The sequence below is a fragment of the Carassius gibelio genome, chromosome A20 (assembly GCF_023724105.1).
Source record: "Carassius gibelio isolate Cgi1373 ecotype wild population from Czech Republic chromosome A20, carGib1.2-hapl.c, whole genome shotgun sequence".
Classification (NCBI taxonomy): domain Eukaryota; kingdom Metazoa; phylum Chordata; class Actinopteri; order Cypriniformes; family Cyprinidae; genus Carassius; species Carassius gibelio.
Genome location: NC_068390.1, coordinates 24,171,131 through 24,188,927, shown reverse-complemented (window position 1 = coordinate 24,188,927; position 17,797 = coordinate 24,171,131). Strand labels below are relative to the sequence as shown.

The following is a 17,797-nucleotide window of genomic DNA, read 5'->3' as shown; positions in this document are numbered from 1 at the left end:
TACTGATTTCAACAGCTTTGCCCAAGTGACACAGTTTGGTTGGCCTGTTGACACCGCAGATTAATCAATGGTGAAAGTTAGCATCTCAGATTCTGGCACAAAAAGAGGACATCGAGAGTTCACGCTTTCCCATCTGTGGCTAAACTATTGCTATAGTAATGTACACCACAGAGGAAAGGCTGCTTGATAAATGACAGAATATTAGCTGTTCTGCTCTTTGAGAGTATAAGTGGTGTTAGTGTAGTGTTCTGTGCGGTATGCAAAATGCATCACTTGTCAGTGCGAAAAAACTTCCCAGACATCATTAACTCCATCTTTGGGACCAGTTTTCAGAAACGTATTTGTTAAAGACCATCTCTCTGTGTCTTTATCTGCATGAGGGAGATTTTAATTTGTAGGAGAGAGACACAAGAAGGCAACACAGCTGTTTGTGAGGGGGTGGCAGCACTGGCTGTCAGTGTGGTGCCATCTCTGTCTGTTCATGTGGGTACAGAGTCACGGCGCAGTGCAGCAGCTCTCCTTCTCGCACGTGGCACCAGCATTATCATAAAACCTACAAACCCCAAAGGAGCAGTTAAGCCAACAATTGTATTTCTATCATCATTTACTCACCTCCATGTCTTTCTAAATGGTGTATGATTCACAAAAGTGTTTCGCAGAATCTCAGAGGTGGATGGGGACCAGGGGCTTTCAGGCTTTAGAAAAGAGGTTAAAAGCACCATAAAAGTATCAGTAATCCATAAGTCTTTTGAAATCTTATGATAGAGTTGTGTGTGGAACTTACTTGAAATTTGATTTTCGAGGTCACACATCATTCAAAAGTTTGGGGACAGTAAGACTTAAAAAAAAGTATTTATTAGTAAGCATGCATTAAATTAACTATAAGTGATATACAGTTTTTATAAATGGTGTTCTTATTATTTTTTCTATTAATAAAAGAATAGAACAATATGCAAGGAAAATTTCAACATTGATAATAAGAAATGTTTCTTGAGCAGCAAACCAGCATATTAGAATGATTTCTGAAGGTTCATTTGACACTGAAGACTGGAGTAATGATGCTGAAAATTAATCTTTTCATCACAGGAATAAATTAAATTTTTAACATATTCAAATTAGAAACTGTTACTGATTTACTGTATTTTCGACCAAATAAATGCTGCCTTGGAGAGCATAAGAGGCTGTACGATAGTACAGGTGCATCTCAATAAATTAGATTGTCATGGAATGTTCATTTTTTTTCAGTATTTCAACTAAAATTGTGAAACTCGTGTATTAAATAAATTAAATGCTTTTGCTTTAATTACTGCCTCAGTTCAGCGTGGCAAGGAGGTGATCAGTTTGTGGCACTGCTGAGGTGGTATGGAAGCCCAGGTTTCTTTGACAGTGGCCTTCAGCTCATCTGAATTTTTTGGTCTCTTGTTTCTCATTTTCCTCTTGACAATAGGGGTTCAGGTCTGGTGAGTTTACTGTCCAGTCATTTAACCAACTTTTGGTGCTTTTGACAGTGTGGGCAGGTGCCAAATCCTGCTGGAAAATGAAATCAGCATCTTCAAAAGGCTGGTCTGCTGAAGAATGCATGAATTGCTCTAAAATTTGTTGGTAAACTGGTGCAGTGACTTTGGTTTTCAAAAAACGCAATGGACCGACACCAGCGGATGACATTGAACCCCAAATCATCACAGACTGTGGAAACTGTGGAAACACTGGACTTCAAGCAACTTGGGCTATGAGCTTCTCCACCCTTCCTCCAGACCTTGGTGTAAAAATTAAATACAAAACTTGCTCTCATCTGAAAAGAGGACTTTGGACCACTGGGCAATAGTCCAGTTCTTCTTCTCCTTAGCCCAGGTAAGACGCCTCTGATGTTGTCTGTGGTTCAGCAAATTCCTTGACACGTCTGTGTGTGGTGGCTCTTGATGCCTTGACCCCAGCCTCAGTCCATTACTTGTGAAGTTTACTCAAATTCTTGAATCAATTTTGCTTGAAAATCTTCATAAGGCTGCGTGTGGTTCTCTTGGTTGGTTGTGCATCTTTTTCTTCCGCACTTTTTCCTTCAACTCAACTTTCTGTTAACATGCTTGGATACAGCACTCCGTGAACAGCCAGCTTCTTTGGTAATGAATGTTTGTGGTTTACCCTCCTTGTGAAGGGTGTCAATGAATGTCTTCTGGACAACTGTCAGATCAGTCTTTCCCATGATTGTGTAGCCTAGTGAACCAAACTGAGAGACCATTTGAAGGCTCAGGAAACCTTTGCAGGTGTTTTGAGTTGATTAGCTGATTGGCATGTCACCATATTCACATTTTTTTGAGATTGAATTGGTGAGTTTTTGTTAAATGTGAGCCAACATTATCTCAATTAAAAGAGCCAAAGACTTAAACTACTTCAGTTTATGTGCATTGAAATATTTAATACAAAATCAAATTTGAAAGGATATCGATTATCATGCAATGTATTCGAATATATTCGAATATCTGCGTGCCCACTCCAACCACAAAACCCACCCCCCACCCCCACCCGCGAAAAAAAAACCGTAGCCTAAGGGGCTGTTAACATATCACGCCTAAAAACGCGTGGAAAACGCTAGGCGTGCTGCTTTCTCCTTCTCCAAAGTGCTCGGGCAGTTGCACTCCTGAGGCGTCTGCTGTTGCTAAGCAACCATGACCTGCTCTCTCAATGAATACGCGGAAATTTCAGCAAAGGATAAATGGATTTGCAGCGTGCCAGTCGCTTCCATTATGAGCATGCATACCGCGGCTACATTGGAAATAAGGAACATGTGCGCAAAAGACGCGATATGTGAACAGCCCCTAATGGAGATTCAATCACAAATGTTTAACAGTGAGTCATAAACAGGACTATCTGGATTATTCTTTTTTTTTTTTTTTTTTTTACTTAATGTTTGAAACAGCAGGTTATCAACTTAGAATATCAATTTATATGAAGTGCCACTATGCATATCCCACAACATTAGGCTAAATGAAAAAAGAAAAGAAAAAAAGATTCAGAACAGGCACAAACAATAATGTGACAACTTAAACAGCAACAGGAGTAATGTATATAGCCTAGCCTAATTAATTTCTTAAGATTGTTTGCAAGAAAAACCAGTCTATCAACTTGATCTGGATTAAGTGCGGGTCTATTTTTATTTACAATGTTCCCAGCGGTGGAGAACACACGTTTGGAGCACACAGACGTGCCTGGCCATTAGCTCTTATTTGCTTGATTTGGTCATGGGCCTATGCTACAATACGTCTAGAGTGCCCTCTACTGGATAAGATGGCAAAGAATTAAAAAAAAAAAAAAAAAAAAAAAAACAACAGTCTAATCATAGACTGTAAAAAATGCGCTACACATGGCATTTTAAAAACCGGACATTTTTTTAATAGTTCGATTACGGATATTTCACGTCATGTTCGAATGCATATTCGAATATCGAATAAAAAGTGACAGCCCTAATTTATTCTGCTGTGCTTACACTATATTCCAATTCTTCTAAAGCCATATGATAGCTTTGTGTTAGAAAATATATTTGCAAATAGTCTTTTACTTTTTATATGATGCTCAGTAGCATTAGTTGTTCTGTTTTTGCAAAAAAAATTCATATGATAAAGTACTATACGAGAACTATTTTCAGTGAATAATGACTTATTTACTTTCATTGTATATGCAAAAGAGCAGCCTGAATATTTTACTTTTGCATTTCATGGATGAAAGGAAGTCAATGGGATGAGGATGGAACATAAATGGGTTCAACATAAACAGGACATTGAGTTGAGCCGTGGAGTAAAGCTTCTCTTTGAAGTCAAAATGGAGCAGAAGCTAAAAATAGAAGCGCCTTGGCTCTTTTTTCTCAAACACTCATTTTAGCGGAGCAGATCAGAAAAACCATTCGCAGATCGGAATATTTTCCCCTCAATGACGTCATTCAGAGATTAAGGTCTTTCTGCTCTCAAGATGAGGCAGATCTCCGTGAAATCTGTTTTGTGACTTCAGAAATGGATTTTATCTTACCATAGTTTTCAGTTAATACTGTGGAAGAAAACTATTAATACTGTGGTTTATCCTTGCCTCCAGATGTTCATTGTTGCGCCGTCATGCTATTCAGTGGGACACATGTGACTCATCACTGCTGAGTTGCATGGGCCAATCGGATCACAGATTTCCTTCTGCATTTTTATTGCTGATTTTAGACTATGTGTTATATTTTGCATGATTTTCCACAAATGTGTCAATGTTTGACAAATGCAGTTTGTGCCATCTCTGACCTTCATGAAGGACCGTCCAAAAGCCCACACATCGCCTTGTGAACTTCCCACTAAATTTCACTAATGGCTTGACCTCCTCTTGCCCCAAACCCCCCCCCCCCAACCCCAACCCACCAATGGTATCGCAATACCATTTCTAATAACACAAGGTCATAGCCTCTATTTCTGGAAGAGTGTATATTGTAAGCTAAAAATGTTTACAATATTGTCTCAGATTTTGGTCATTAACATTATATATTAGACATTGCTTGTCTCCTATTTCAAGAAATGTTATATGTAAGATAACAGGCTTGTGAGGAATACAACACTCTGTCAATGTCTGATATCACTTTCTGTGGTGTTGATGACAACCCAGAACCCTTTTAATGATGCCATTTGTGGGTGGAAATCAGCTGTCTTTCTAAAATCAATGCCATTTTGCTTACAGAAATGAATCCTTAACCACATTTGCTCTTGATTTTTCTCTCTCTGCAGGGGTGTGTGGTTGTTGTGGAGCGCTGAGGCCACGCTACAAGAGACTGGTGGACAACATCTTCCCTGAAGACCCAGAGGTGAGCGCATCCCTTCTGTCTCAAATCCATTCTTCACAGAGAGCCTATTTACAGCCAAACAGCCCTCGTTCGCCTCTCAAACCTCTTATTTGCAATTATCTGCATTTATGCTCTTGGCAGATGCTTGCTGTTCAAGACCACTTAAAAGAAAGTGCATTTAATGTGTAAGAGGCAATTACCAAAGCAGGTGTCTGAGGATGCAAGCTGAGACAGAGTTCAAATCCATTTTATGTTATTTTCTCAAAAGCTATCCACCTGAAATACCTCCTTCAGCTCATGTTCATGAACCTGTGTGCTGTGGCAGTTCAGTAAATTCGTGTTCAATGTGGGTTAAAACCAGCAGGGGTGAACATTACTATAATGATTCTCCAGCTACAGAGAAACTCCTACAGATAACTTTCTTCTTTAGCACCAAAAACTGACTGTCCATATAAATAGACTGATCTGTATGCTACATTATTGTCTCCCTAAAGCTTGGATTATTTAATTTTTTAAGACTCAACTAGTCAGTGAGGTACTTGCAAGTTTATCTGCAATGTTTTAAGCATCAATTTGATATTTTTTTAACAGCAGTAGACGTCAACTGAACTGAACTGAAAGTCATTTCCAACTTAGACTCAACTTGTTAAAACATTTTTAGAGAAGTTGCATCCTTTTAAAGTGCTGCAGCCATCTAAGCAGCACTTTTGTAACAACTTCACTGTCTTTATTCAAGACTGTTCCTGTCGCTACCATAGGTCACCAGCTGTGAGCAAGATTCCCATTACTATGCAGAATGCATAAGTCTTCTTCTTGGAGGACTGTGATAGTTTTTGTCACCCTGTCGAAGTTTATTTTTGCATTTTGTCTACATTCTGTTTGAATGCTAATATGCATCCCATGTAGGACTGCACAATTTATTTTTACCATATTGGTAAACACCTGATATGGATTGATTATGGATGTTTATTTATGCATGCTTATTTCCCCTTTTTTATTTTAAAGGTCTAATGAATAATACTATTAAATGTAATCTTTAGAAATCTGTAGTTTTCCTTACTTTCATTTATAATTGCTTGATACTTGAATTGACTTGTAAGATCAGATGTGAATTTTCAGAATTTTGACAATGATACACTGCCATTCAAAAGTTTGGGTTCAGTATGTTTTCTTTTTTGTTTTGTTAATTGAAATAAAATACTTTCATTCAGAAAGAAGATCAAGATCAAGACCAAAAAGATTGAAACGTAATTCTTGCCCTGTGTTGATGATATTGATACTTTCTGTGTGTGTTTGTCTGTAGGATGGGTTGGTGAAGGCCAACATGGAGAAACTGACTTTTTATGCTCTGTCAGCTCCAGAGAAGTTGGATCGGATCGGGGCGTACCTGTCTGAGAGATTGTCTCGTGATGTAGCTAGACACCGTTATGGGTACTGAAATTCATAATAAGCCTGGTCTGATATAGCCATATTGTACACCATAATACACCTCTTGCCCATATTCAATGTGTATTTGTCTCTTCAGGTATGTGTGTATTGCGATGGAAGCCCTCGACCAGCTGCTAATGGCCTGTCACTGTCAGAGTATCAACCTGTTCGTGGAGAGTTTCCTGAAGATGGTGCGGAAACTCCTGGAGGCTGACAAGCCCAACCTGCAAATCCTGGGAACAAACTCGGTATGTACACACTGTTGTATGGTAGTTCACTGACACAGAGGGTACTGCACTGAACTCCAGTATTCTATAAAATGTATTTAAAAAATCTTTATCAAATGATCACAAATCGAAGGGATGGTTAAGAAAATTAAAGGAGTAGTTCACCCAAAAAAATTTATTAGCTGCAATATTACACGCTCTCTGGCCAAACAAGATGTAGATTGATTTTGCTTCTTCACCAGAACAGATTTGGAGAAATTTAGCATTGCATCACTTGCTCACCAATGGATCCTCTGCAGTGACTGTGTACCATCAGAATAAGAGTTCAAACAGCCAATAAAAACATCACAATAATCCACAAGTAATTCACATGGCTCTAATGCATCAATTTAAGTCCTGTGAAGCAAAAAGCACTGTATTTGTAAGAAACCAATCCATCAACCAAATTACCACTTTTTTTGTCACAATCTAATTGTAAAAGTATGTAATATTGCCCTTTTAATGCTATGTATTTTTCTGTATTTATTTTAAATGAAAACTTTAGCCAGCTATATAAAAGTATGTTTGCTGATGAGCATTGCAGATGAGTCATAAACAAGCACACACACTGCAGTGCATCCAACTAAATGCAATCAGGACATGGACATAAATTCCAACTTAATTAAAGATCAAAATGAGTAATCTAGGGCATTGAACATGCACCCACATTAAACGTATAAAATGCAGTACTTAAACTCAGGGTGACTAACCTATTTTATTTTATTCTGTAACATCCAGAACCACCTTAGCTACTGCATGCTGCAGATATAAAGCCCCCTTTTAAACAGATTTATTTCTCAGTGGTGTTTAACATGACCTTATTTACCTGGAAATGCTAGGACAGAGATGCGTTAGTCTGAACTGCACCCACATCTGTTCTCTGAAGGCTCAGTCGGTTCGGCAAAGACCAAATTGCATAATAGGAAGGAGATGTAGGTCCAGAGTTTGCAATGCAATTATTTATTAATTACAGATTTGATATGCAGGCACTAGTTTAAAATGAGTCATTAAATAATTAAATAATCATTTATCAGTTCACTACTATTTAAAGATTAATGCATTTTATGTTTATTTTATTCATGACTTATCTCGATCTGAAATAGCTCAAATCTATAAATAATCTAAAACCTGTTAAATGATCAAATATTTATTTTTTAGCTTGAAACAAATACGGTAAGACTTTCTGTATAACAGATTAGTAGTTCATGTACATGAAATATTTATATACATGTAAATATCTATCTGAATGTGTTTATTTAAATGTTATTTTTAAATGTGTGAATTATTTGTGAATAAAATACATGATTCATACATGGTTAATGACATTTTTAACTATTCAAATCTGCATTACCTAATGACCCTTTCCTAATCTTAAAATAATGTGTTAATGTTATTAATTTAATTAATTTACTTCCATGCAGATGAAGACTTTTCCTCTGTATTATATGATTCATTACTCTTGTTTGTAGGTGTCAGGAAAGCTTGTATTGTCTAATAATGATGATGAGGTGACAGTGCTGTCTGTCAGGGTTCATGTAGATCAAAATAACATCACATTAACATTTCATCTTTGATTATACCATAATCACCCACTAGCTGGCCCTGGGTAAAGCAGCATTTGCAGTCTTTTCAATGAAATGGGTTTTTAACCAGATTTGTTTTTTGGTTTGTCTAGTTATGTGATTCATGTATTTCTATTGAATTGCTCTCATTTGCAGTTTGTGAAGTTTGCCAACATTGAGGAGGACACCCCCTCATATCATCGCAGTTATGATTTCTTCGTGTCACGGTTTAGTGAGATGTGCCATTCCAGCTTTGAGGACCCCGACATCCGCACCAAGTGAGCAAACACGTGCACATATCTGACATTGTGCTGCAGTCAATCCAGATGGGTGAATGCAAGCATAGATAGATAGATAGATAAATAGATAATGGGTGGGTGGATAGATGGATGGATGGTTTAATGACAGGTAGATGGATAATGGATGGATGGATGGATTGATAGAAGATTATGGAGAATATACACTATATGCATGCTATACACACTATGTACAAGCTATACATCTAATTTCACTTCACTTAATGTCTCAGAATCCGAATGGCTGGCATCAAAGGTCTGCAGGGAGTAGTGAGGAAGACCGTAAACGATGAGTTGCAGGCGAACATCTGGGACCCTCAGCACATGGACAAGATTGTCCCCTCACTGCTCTTCAATCTGCAGTCTGGTGAAGGCACGGAGAGGTGAGAGTGTTGGGCTTAAACTGATTAATAATTGACTCACACGTTAATATTCACTTTAATATTACTAGGCAACGATTAGAAAAAACGTGTATATCTTTCAAATATTACAGATTTTTTTAAGTGGTCTTTTATGCTCATCTAGACTTTATAAAAAATACAGTGAAACAGTAATTTTGTGTAATATTATTACAATTTAAAATAAATGTTTTCTATTTCAATAAATTTTTACTGAAATTACTCCACTCTTCAGTGTCATACGATCGTTTAGAAATAATCCCAATACGTTGATTTGCTGCTGAAGAAACATTTATTTTTATCAGTGTTGAAAACGGTTGTGCTGCTTAATATTTTATACAAAAAAAAATGTTGATGTATTTTTTCAGGATTCTTTGATAGATAGAAAGTTAATAATTACTAACCAAGTCGTTACGGTCACTTTTGGAAAATATCTTTCTGACCCTTTTGAGCAGCAGTATATTTACTAGTTTTTGTTGTTGTTGTTTTATCAAATGATAATTAATATTATTCAACAGAAATGAATAAACCTGGCAACAGAAACTTCAGAAAGGTTTTATAAAATATGCGACTTGAGTTATGGCTAAAGCTGATTCACACAAATCAAATCTTTTTAATTTTGCATTAACGCAAAAAGTTGCAATGTTTGAAAATTGAAATTGACCTATATCGCTCCGATTATAATCAACAAAGCTGGCTCCATGTTGATGTGCCCCCTACGCACCTGGGATTGCACCACAGGCGGAGACATTAATTACCCTTTTCTGCTGTTTGGTATGTGCTAATTGCTGTTTGATGTAAAGGGCAGCTGATAATTGACTCTTCCTGTAAGATGTGCACATTTCAGATGGGCAAAGGTGCAAGGCTGGTTTAGTGCATCCACAGCAGTGAACTAAAACACAATGCACTTTTATTTCTGGTCAACTAAACAGTCCAGCATCTTTCTGGCTGTACCAGGAGGGTTTAAGCTGTGCTGAGAAGAGTTTCTGCAGATTTAGCCCAGCGTCATGTGGTTGTATAACCGAGGGACCGTGAGCGGAGCAGCAGGCTGACTGACAGCAGGGTGTGTGAGGGCAGAGGAAGAGTGTGATTAATTAATGAAGAGACCAACCCTGTGAGACCCTCAGCTCTTTTTCTGACACAATCACACACAGTGAAGCTCACACAGGAAGTTTTCCATTATACGTGACAAGATGTCCGACTTTCAAACTCCTATACAAAAAAAGCATTTTCATTATGTCTGTTTTGTCTGATGTTTTCTTTTGAACATCTCTTGGGAAGCAAGATAATCAGACTTTCATAAGACTCAAGTGACTCTATAGTTGCTATCAAATATTAAGCTGAAAGAGTTTATGTAGTTCTGAGTTTAGTTGTGTACAATATTGTAATATTGTATTATTTTTAATATCAGACTTTCAATCTCCAAACTTACATTTAAAGTTCAAATAAAAAATGTAAAAATTACATTTATTGTAAATACAAGAGAAAAAACCTAAGATTAATTTGCTAAGGGGGAAATGTGTATACAAATTTGACAAGACTAATGAGTATCTAGTTGCTGTAGCATATTTGACAGGGTTTTAATAAATTTCAATAGTAACAATACAAGAATTACTATCAGTTTTTGTTGTTTTCTTGTAAAAAAGATAATTTAGAACATAAGAAAAAATTGCTTGAACATGCAAAATATGTATTTATAAGAAATTATAAGATTCATCTGACTCGATAGTTGATTGTCTTGCTTTTATGTTACTAGACAATTATTAGAATTATTATCAAACATTAAATAAAAAAAGATTTAATATAGTTAGGAAGAATTTGTTATATGCAATATTTTTTCTGTAATTTAATATCAGTTACTTCTTATGTAATTGAACATAACACTATGTATAGACTAGAACATTAATACACCATCCAATAGTGGATTTAACATCAACATTTAAAGTCTAACCTTCAAATGCATGATTTTTATGTACCCTTGTCAGTTTAAATACTTTAATGAGTTAATATGAATATTGGTAACACTTTAGTGTGCAATTCTCACTATTAATTTGTTGGTTATTAATGTGAATATTACTGGAATATTGGCTGTTTATTATTACTTAAAAAGCACATATTAATGTCTTTTTCGGCAAGAAATTATTCTAAATCCTTAATCCGACCCAATTCTGAAACTTAACAACTACTTTACTAAGTATTAATAAGAAGTAATTAAGAGTATATTGAGGCCAAAGTCATAGTTAATAATTAGTTAATAGTGAGAATCGCACCCTAATCTAAAGTGTGTCCAGAATAATTTATGTAGTTATAAATAAAATAAGCATTTTATGTATATCCTTGTATCATTAACTTGTCGAGGTTGATATAGGATTTAGAAAGTAATTTATAATAAGTAATTGTAATACAGTAATCTAATTGCACTGTTGAAGATATAATTAGTAACTAGTAATTAATTACTTTTTTAGAGTACCTTACCCAACACTGGCTACAGAAGGTGTTTTTACCATGGGTTTAGCTCCACCACGTGGAGCCCATTTTTACAGACTGAAAAAAGTGGGTGAGAAATTCAACATTTGATATTGTTGACAAATATGTTTATAGTGCATTATTTTCAACATGTTTCTTGCTAGCTCAGCGAAAATAGGCACAGCACAAGTAATTAATGTGCAATGTATCTGGTTGCTCAGTGGTTCCCAACCACATTTCTGGAGGCCCCCCAACACTGCACATTTTTCATCTCTCCTTTATCTAACGCTCCCATTCTCTACTAATGAGATGATGAACTGAATCAGACGTCTACTATGCCTATGGTTTTTACTTGTAAACTCTCATTTGATCTTTTTATTTGTCTGTATGTTTTTTATTCAGCTTCTTCTCAGAAACCAAAGCTCTGTTTAAATAAAGAGGATTTAAACAGAGCTCTTTCTGTTTCCGCTGCAGTCGTTCTCCCTCCCCACTGCAAGCCAGTAAGAAGGAGAAAGAAAGCCCAGCCGAGCTGACGGAGCGCTGCTTTCGGGAACTGCTGGGCCGTGCCGCCTATGGCAACATCAAGAACGCAGTCACCCCTGTGCTTATGTAAGAGACCTGCCACATATCGCACCTGTCATCTTAGATCATGAAATACTGAGAATTTCATTTTGTTAATCTGTGCAGGTATTGCTTTAGTTTTTAAGGTATAGCTATATGCCACTTAAAATTCAGTGAATTTAGTGAATTCTAGTGAATTCTTAATGCTGGTATTCTGATTAGAGACTAAGAGTAACTCAAAATATTTAATACTCATGTTCAGTTATGGAGTATTTATGACTGTTTATGAATCTCCCTGCGGGTGGAGTGAATCTAATTTTTCAGACACTTTTGGCTTCATTTGCTAAGCGCGAGCTCTGTTCTCTCACCGCAGGCATCTTGATAACCACTCGCTGTGGGAAGGCAAAACATTTGCAGTGCGCTGCTTTAAGATCATCATGTACTCTATTCAGGTGAGTTCAGTCCTCTTTTAAATTGAGACGAGAATCTGAACTCGCTTTTTGTTTTAAATAAATAAATTGAAGAAATGTACACTAATGTTTACCTAATGAAAAAAAGGTGAAGAAAAATACTTGAAATGCATGCCATTGATTTTTATTTATTTTGTTGGTTTTCTTTAAGTACCGTATTTTCCGGACTATAAGTCACACTTTTTTACATAGTTTGGCTGGTCCTGCGACTTATAGTCAGGTGCGACTTATTTATCAAAATTAATTTGACATGATCCAAGAGAAAAGAACTAAGAGAAATTAACCAAGACAAAACATTACCATCTCCAGCCGCCAGAGGGCGCTCTAAGCTGCTCAGTGCTCCTGTAGTCTACACTGAAGACATAGAGCGCCCTCTCGCGGCTGGAGACGGTAATGTTTTTTCTTGGTTCTAAATAAATGCGACTTATAGTCCAGTGCGACTTATATATGTTTTTTTCCTCATCATGACGTATTTTTGGACTGATGCGACTTATAATCAGGTGCGACTTATAGTAGGAAAATACGGTATTCTTTTTTTTATAATAAATAATTAAAATAACCAGGTGTTTGTCCTAATGTGTTTAAAGCTTTTTTTTTTATTATATTTAAAAAATATATTAGTAATTTTGCACTGGTTACAGTATTGCTGAAAAAATGTGTGTTTATAAAATATAAAAAAAATTATGTGTATAATATATATCCATTGATTTTTTTATAAGGTAATTTATTCTCTCTTCTTTGTCTCTCTTTCTTTCACACCCTCCAGTCCCAGCATTCTCATCTGGTCATCCAGCAGCTCCTGGGCCATTTGGATGCCAACAGTAAGAGCTCGGCCACAGTGCGTGCTGGGATAGTGGAGGTCCTTCTGGAGGCAGCAGCCATCGCTGCCAGTGGCTCTGTTGGTGAGTATGGATTTACAGTCCAGTTAATGTGAATCACTATCATATCTATATAAAACTTTAATTAGTGCAGCCAGAGCGTATCTCATTGCACAGGAACAGAGTTGTGGTTTTTTTTCAGATGCTGTAATGCATATCACATATTTTACTCCTGTGCTCAGAATCTGGGTCACTCTCCCCCAGACGTAAAGCCTTTTTTCTGGGAGAGCAGAAATGTAACATTGCATCTGACCCAATCTCGATTTCAGCCAAAAATATAAATTTCACAGCCCGACCCTACTCTCTTACGTCAAGTCAGTGCTCACACCTAATATCCCGTGTGAAAACCCTTCACACCTCTTCATGCACCACTGCTGCTGACAGAAGGGGGATGGCGCCACCTGCAGCTTTAAACTAAAATTTGATTCATTTGAAAGAATCTGGTCATTTGGAAATTTTGTGGTTTTAAATAACCTTGTAAAGAAAAATCTGATTTATTTGATCCATCACCCAATGGTGATTATGTATATATATATATATATATATATATATATATATATATGTATGTATACACACAAACACACACAAACACAAATACAGAACTGCAAAATGAATAAATAAGAAGGATAAGACAGTTTTTTTCCCGGTATGAAGGATAAGACAAGATTTCTTCACTTTACAAATGGTTGTTGAAAGCAAAAATGTTATGAAATGCATGTCATGTTTCTCGCTAAAGCAAAACAAGCACTGTTTTTGGAATCAGCACCACAAAATTAATAAGAAACCAGTATTAGATTTGATTCAGCAAATATGATGCAGGGTAGTGTAACCCGTAAAGTCATTTTGACAGTAATAAAATGTAACTATTCATTCACTAATTGGAGACCTCAAATCAAAGCACCAGATGTCTCCAGCTGTACTGATTTTGTCTGCTCAGCTGCAGATGAGTGATTTAAAAAAAGTCTCTGCATATATTTAAAATGTGTGTGTTGCTTACTTTAGGCCCCACCGTGTTGGAGGTGTTCAACACGCTGCTCCGGCATCTGAGGCTCAGTGTGGACTATGAACTCACGGGATCCTATGACTGCACCAACATCGGCACCAAAATCATCAAGGAGCACGAGGAGAGACAGCTACAGGAAGCCGTCATCAGGACTATTGGTGTGTGTAATGAGCATTATATAACCACCATTTCACTGCTTTCTTTAAATATCCTGATTTTCCATTACTGTGGTTTGTGTCTTTTAAAATCAGGCTCATTTGCAAACACGTTACCCACATACCAGCGCTCTGAGGTGATGCTCTTCATCATGGGGAAGATCCCCATTCCAGGCATGCATCCCACACTGCCCTCTACAGGCTCAGGGTGAGCACTGCGGTCACTATTGTGTCCCTAAATGTGTATTGTGGTTATAACTTGTCAGTGAAAGTTATCTAAAAAAAATTCACTCAAACAGAATAAATCACCTTTTAACCTTAAAATGAATTAAATGTCATTACTTGAAATTTACAAGGTGAACATATTGTATTTGCTTTTTTCTGTACTGCAGGCCTGAGGTCAATCGAATGATCCAAGTCATGTTATTGAAGTCCTTGAGACAGGTAAACTCTACCTGCAGAGAGCCACCCTGATCAAACCCACCTACCAAAGATATTGATAAACAGCCTCAGGTGTGTTTGATCAGAGTTGGAGCTGAACTCTGCAGTGCACTGGCCCTCCAGGGCAAGATTTGAATAACCCTGCTCTACCTGCTTGATGCCTCCTGAAAGAGTATTGCATCAATGCACAGATTTGATGTTGTATAGCTAATGTTTCTCTCTGTCTTTTCAGGTCACATGTGGTTTCCAGACGACTAATATGCTGACAGCTCTGCCAAACTCCTTTCTGGACCCACTGCTGTCATTTGCTCTGTTAGAAGATGCAGAAATTCGACTGTTGGTGCTGGAAATTCTGGTCAGCCTTATTGATCGCCATGATAACCTCCCCAAGTTTTCCACCATCAGGTTAGTGTCTTTACTTTATTTACACCAAACAGGCTTGGTGTTCAGATCATGGTGTACACATTACAACTACCATTAAAACGTTTGGATAAAATTAAGCTGTTGAACATTCCGTTTCAATTACATTATGTCACGAAGAAAGTAAATGCTTTAAAATTTGCAGGTAATTCGACTATCAATGACAGAATAAAAATGCCTCTTTAAATAACAAACAGTTTTCCTATAGTTTCATGTGTTGCTTTTTCCCCATGCAGTATCATCTCTGATATCTCTGTGCTTAAACTCAAAGTGGACAAGTGCTCACGCCAAGACAACCTCTTCATGAAGAAGGTACACCATCCCTCCATTCAGTTCTCAACGTCCTGTTGTCATTCTTATTGTGATGTGAATCAGTGCTTTTATTGGGTATGCGTCAGAGAATGCATGCATGTCTGAAGCATATCTCTCTGTTTTTAGCATGCACAGCACCTGTATAGACACATCTACCTGTGCAGTAAGGAACAGAGCAGCGTGCAGCCTCACTTTGAGAAGCTCTACTCACTCCTGGCCCTCATCAGCATGGAGCTGGCCAACGAAGAAGTGGTGGTGGACCTGATCCGTGTGGCGCTCGCTCTGCAGGTTCACCCTCATTGTGTTTACACTCTTAAAGTCCCCATTATATAAAGTTTAGGTTTAGTGGCTTTTGTGTGAATATGTTAGCCTTAAGGTTATCCGTAAGATACTGTGCTCCTAAATCATGACAAAATTCACATTTTACAAATCTGACAAGGCAGGATTATATGTTACAGAAGTCCATTAACTGCCTGTATTTCACACACAATAGCTTGAATCATACCCAAATTAATTCTGGTGATGTCCAATCTCCTCTATTTTATATCCTAAAAATGTGATGTGATGTGAAGAGCTGCAGATATATAACAGGGTCACCAAACACAACTAGGCAGGATTAGAGGTTACCACAACCGATTACCTCCATCTATTTCACATAGAATGACTTTAATGTTACCCAAACTCACTCTGGTGATGTCTAACCTTCTTATATTATACATCCAGGGATGTATTTTAGTCTGATATGAACACTTCAGGATATACAGCAGGGTCACTTAATCCGATAAGGCAGCATTAGATATTACTGAAATTCGTTCTCTCCCTCTGTTTCTCACACAATGGCTTTAATGTTTCCCGGATCCACTCTGATGATTTCTAACCTTTTACATTTAATATGCAATGAAGCATTTTAATCTGATAAGAACAGTTGTGGATATACTATTAAACTCTTTTAATGTTTTAAAATTAAAACTCCAATTCAGGTTTTGAAGTTGTACGTTTTTAAATCAGTGGAGATGTATTTCAGTATTTTTGTCGTTCTCTGTCCAGGACTTGGCTCTGAGCTGTGAGGAGATGTTACCGGTGTATAACCGCTGTGCTGTTCATGCTCTGTCCTCTGCTTACCTCAATCTCATCAGTCAGCTCACCACAGTGCCCGCGTTCTGCCAGCACGTTCATGAGGTCAGTGCCACGTACTGACAGTTTGTTCACATCACCTGTGTTTGAATTCAAATTTGACATCAATTCGTTTTATAAACCTTTTTGCAGGTGATCGAAATGAGACAAAAAGAAAGTCCTTACCTGTTACCCGAGGATGTCTTCATTGAAAACCCAAAGTAAGACGAACTACGAGTCTTCGGAGTTGTTTTGATTGTTGTTATTTATTTTGTTTTATTATTCATGCATTAAAATGACCAGAAGTGACAAAAAAAAAAGTTTCAAAAGATTTCTATTGCAAATAAATGCTATTCATGTTATGCGTATTCTAATCTTTCAAGATCCTGAATGAAACTCACAATTTACAACAAAATATATATCAAGCAGCACAATATATGTACATCATAAATGATGATTTGCTTGCACTCTGTTGATTTCCCAGGATTCCTAAGACACTGGAGAATCTGGAAGGAGAGCTGTTGTTTCAACAGGCCAAGATCACCGAGGTTCTTGGAGGCAGCGGCTATAACACTGAGCGACTAGCTACACCTTATGTCCCACAGTTCACAGGTGCAGAGATGAGCATTGTGTGCCACATCATACACCATGTAAACATTTATTTTTGTGCACAAAATCATCATTGTGCACAGTTATCATGCACCAATCAAATCCCAACAGATATCATCTTCTTTATTATTACCCACTGAATAATTTTATGTTCACTTGAAAATGTCACAACACACTCTACATATCAATTCTTATGGTCGCTATAGTAGATAAGCAGCTCCTCAGGCTGTAGCCAGTGCAGTTAAGACATTTGCATTGGAGATTAACTGATTAACTTTAGTCTAAAGTTGTTTCTGCCTATTAGCCGACTGACAGAGATGGATCACATAAACAGTTGATTAATTCCACCCTCTTCCCTTAGATGAGGACCGGCTGTCAAAAAGAAAGAGCATTGGAGAAACGATATCTCTGCAGGTGGAGGTAGAGTCCAGAAACAGTCCTGAGAAAGAGGAGGTAACTGAAAGCATTAAAAAAGACCACACACACAGTTATTCAGTTAAATTTAAGAAGATATACAATAGATTGTTATTTTTATAATAAGGTACCACACAGGCAAATCGTAAGTTGTATATGATTTATATGATTTAACTATATAATTTATAATTTTCACTTTTTTAT

General features: G+C 37.1%; 1 protein-coding gene across 3 annotated transcripts in view; it reads left to right on the top strand.

Moving 5' to 3' along the window:
- Positions 1 to 17,797, top strand: part of LOC127938909 (protein EFR3 homolog B) — a 33,165-nt gene that overhangs the window by 11,458 nt on the left and 3,910 nt on the right. For all 3 annotated transcript variants that reach the window (XM_052535825.1, XM_052535824.1, XM_052535826.1), the window contains 18 exons: positions 4,746 to 4,822; positions 6,105 to 6,232; positions 6,327 to 6,477; positions 8,214 to 8,335; positions 8,587 to 8,736; positions 11,692 to 11,826; positions 12,152 to 12,230; positions 13,015 to 13,150; positions 14,129 to 14,287; positions 14,381 to 14,492; positions 14,677 to 14,728; positions 14,958 to 15,130; positions 15,382 to 15,457; positions 15,584 to 15,745; positions 16,505 to 16,636; positions 16,724 to 16,791; positions 17,055 to 17,182; positions 17,541 to 17,632. In XM_052535825.1, coding sequence (XP_052391785.1) covers positions 4,746 to 4,822; positions 6,105 to 6,232; positions 6,327 to 6,477; positions 8,214 to 8,335; positions 8,587 to 8,736; positions 11,692 to 11,826; positions 12,152 to 12,230; positions 13,015 to 13,150; positions 14,129 to 14,287; positions 14,381 to 14,492; positions 14,677 to 14,728; positions 14,958 to 15,130; positions 15,382 to 15,457; positions 15,584 to 15,745; positions 16,505 to 16,636; positions 16,724 to 16,791; positions 17,055 to 17,182; positions 17,541 to 17,632 — 2,132 coding nt within the window. The remainder of the gene's footprint in view (positions 1 to 4,745; positions 4,823 to 6,104; positions 6,233 to 6,326; positions 6,478 to 8,213; positions 8,336 to 8,586; positions 8,737 to 11,691; positions 11,827 to 12,151; positions 12,231 to 13,014; positions 13,151 to 14,128; positions 14,288 to 14,380; positions 14,493 to 14,676; positions 14,729 to 14,957; positions 15,131 to 15,381; positions 15,458 to 15,583; positions 15,746 to 16,504; positions 16,637 to 16,723; positions 16,792 to 17,054; positions 17,183 to 17,540; positions 17,633 to 17,797) is intronic.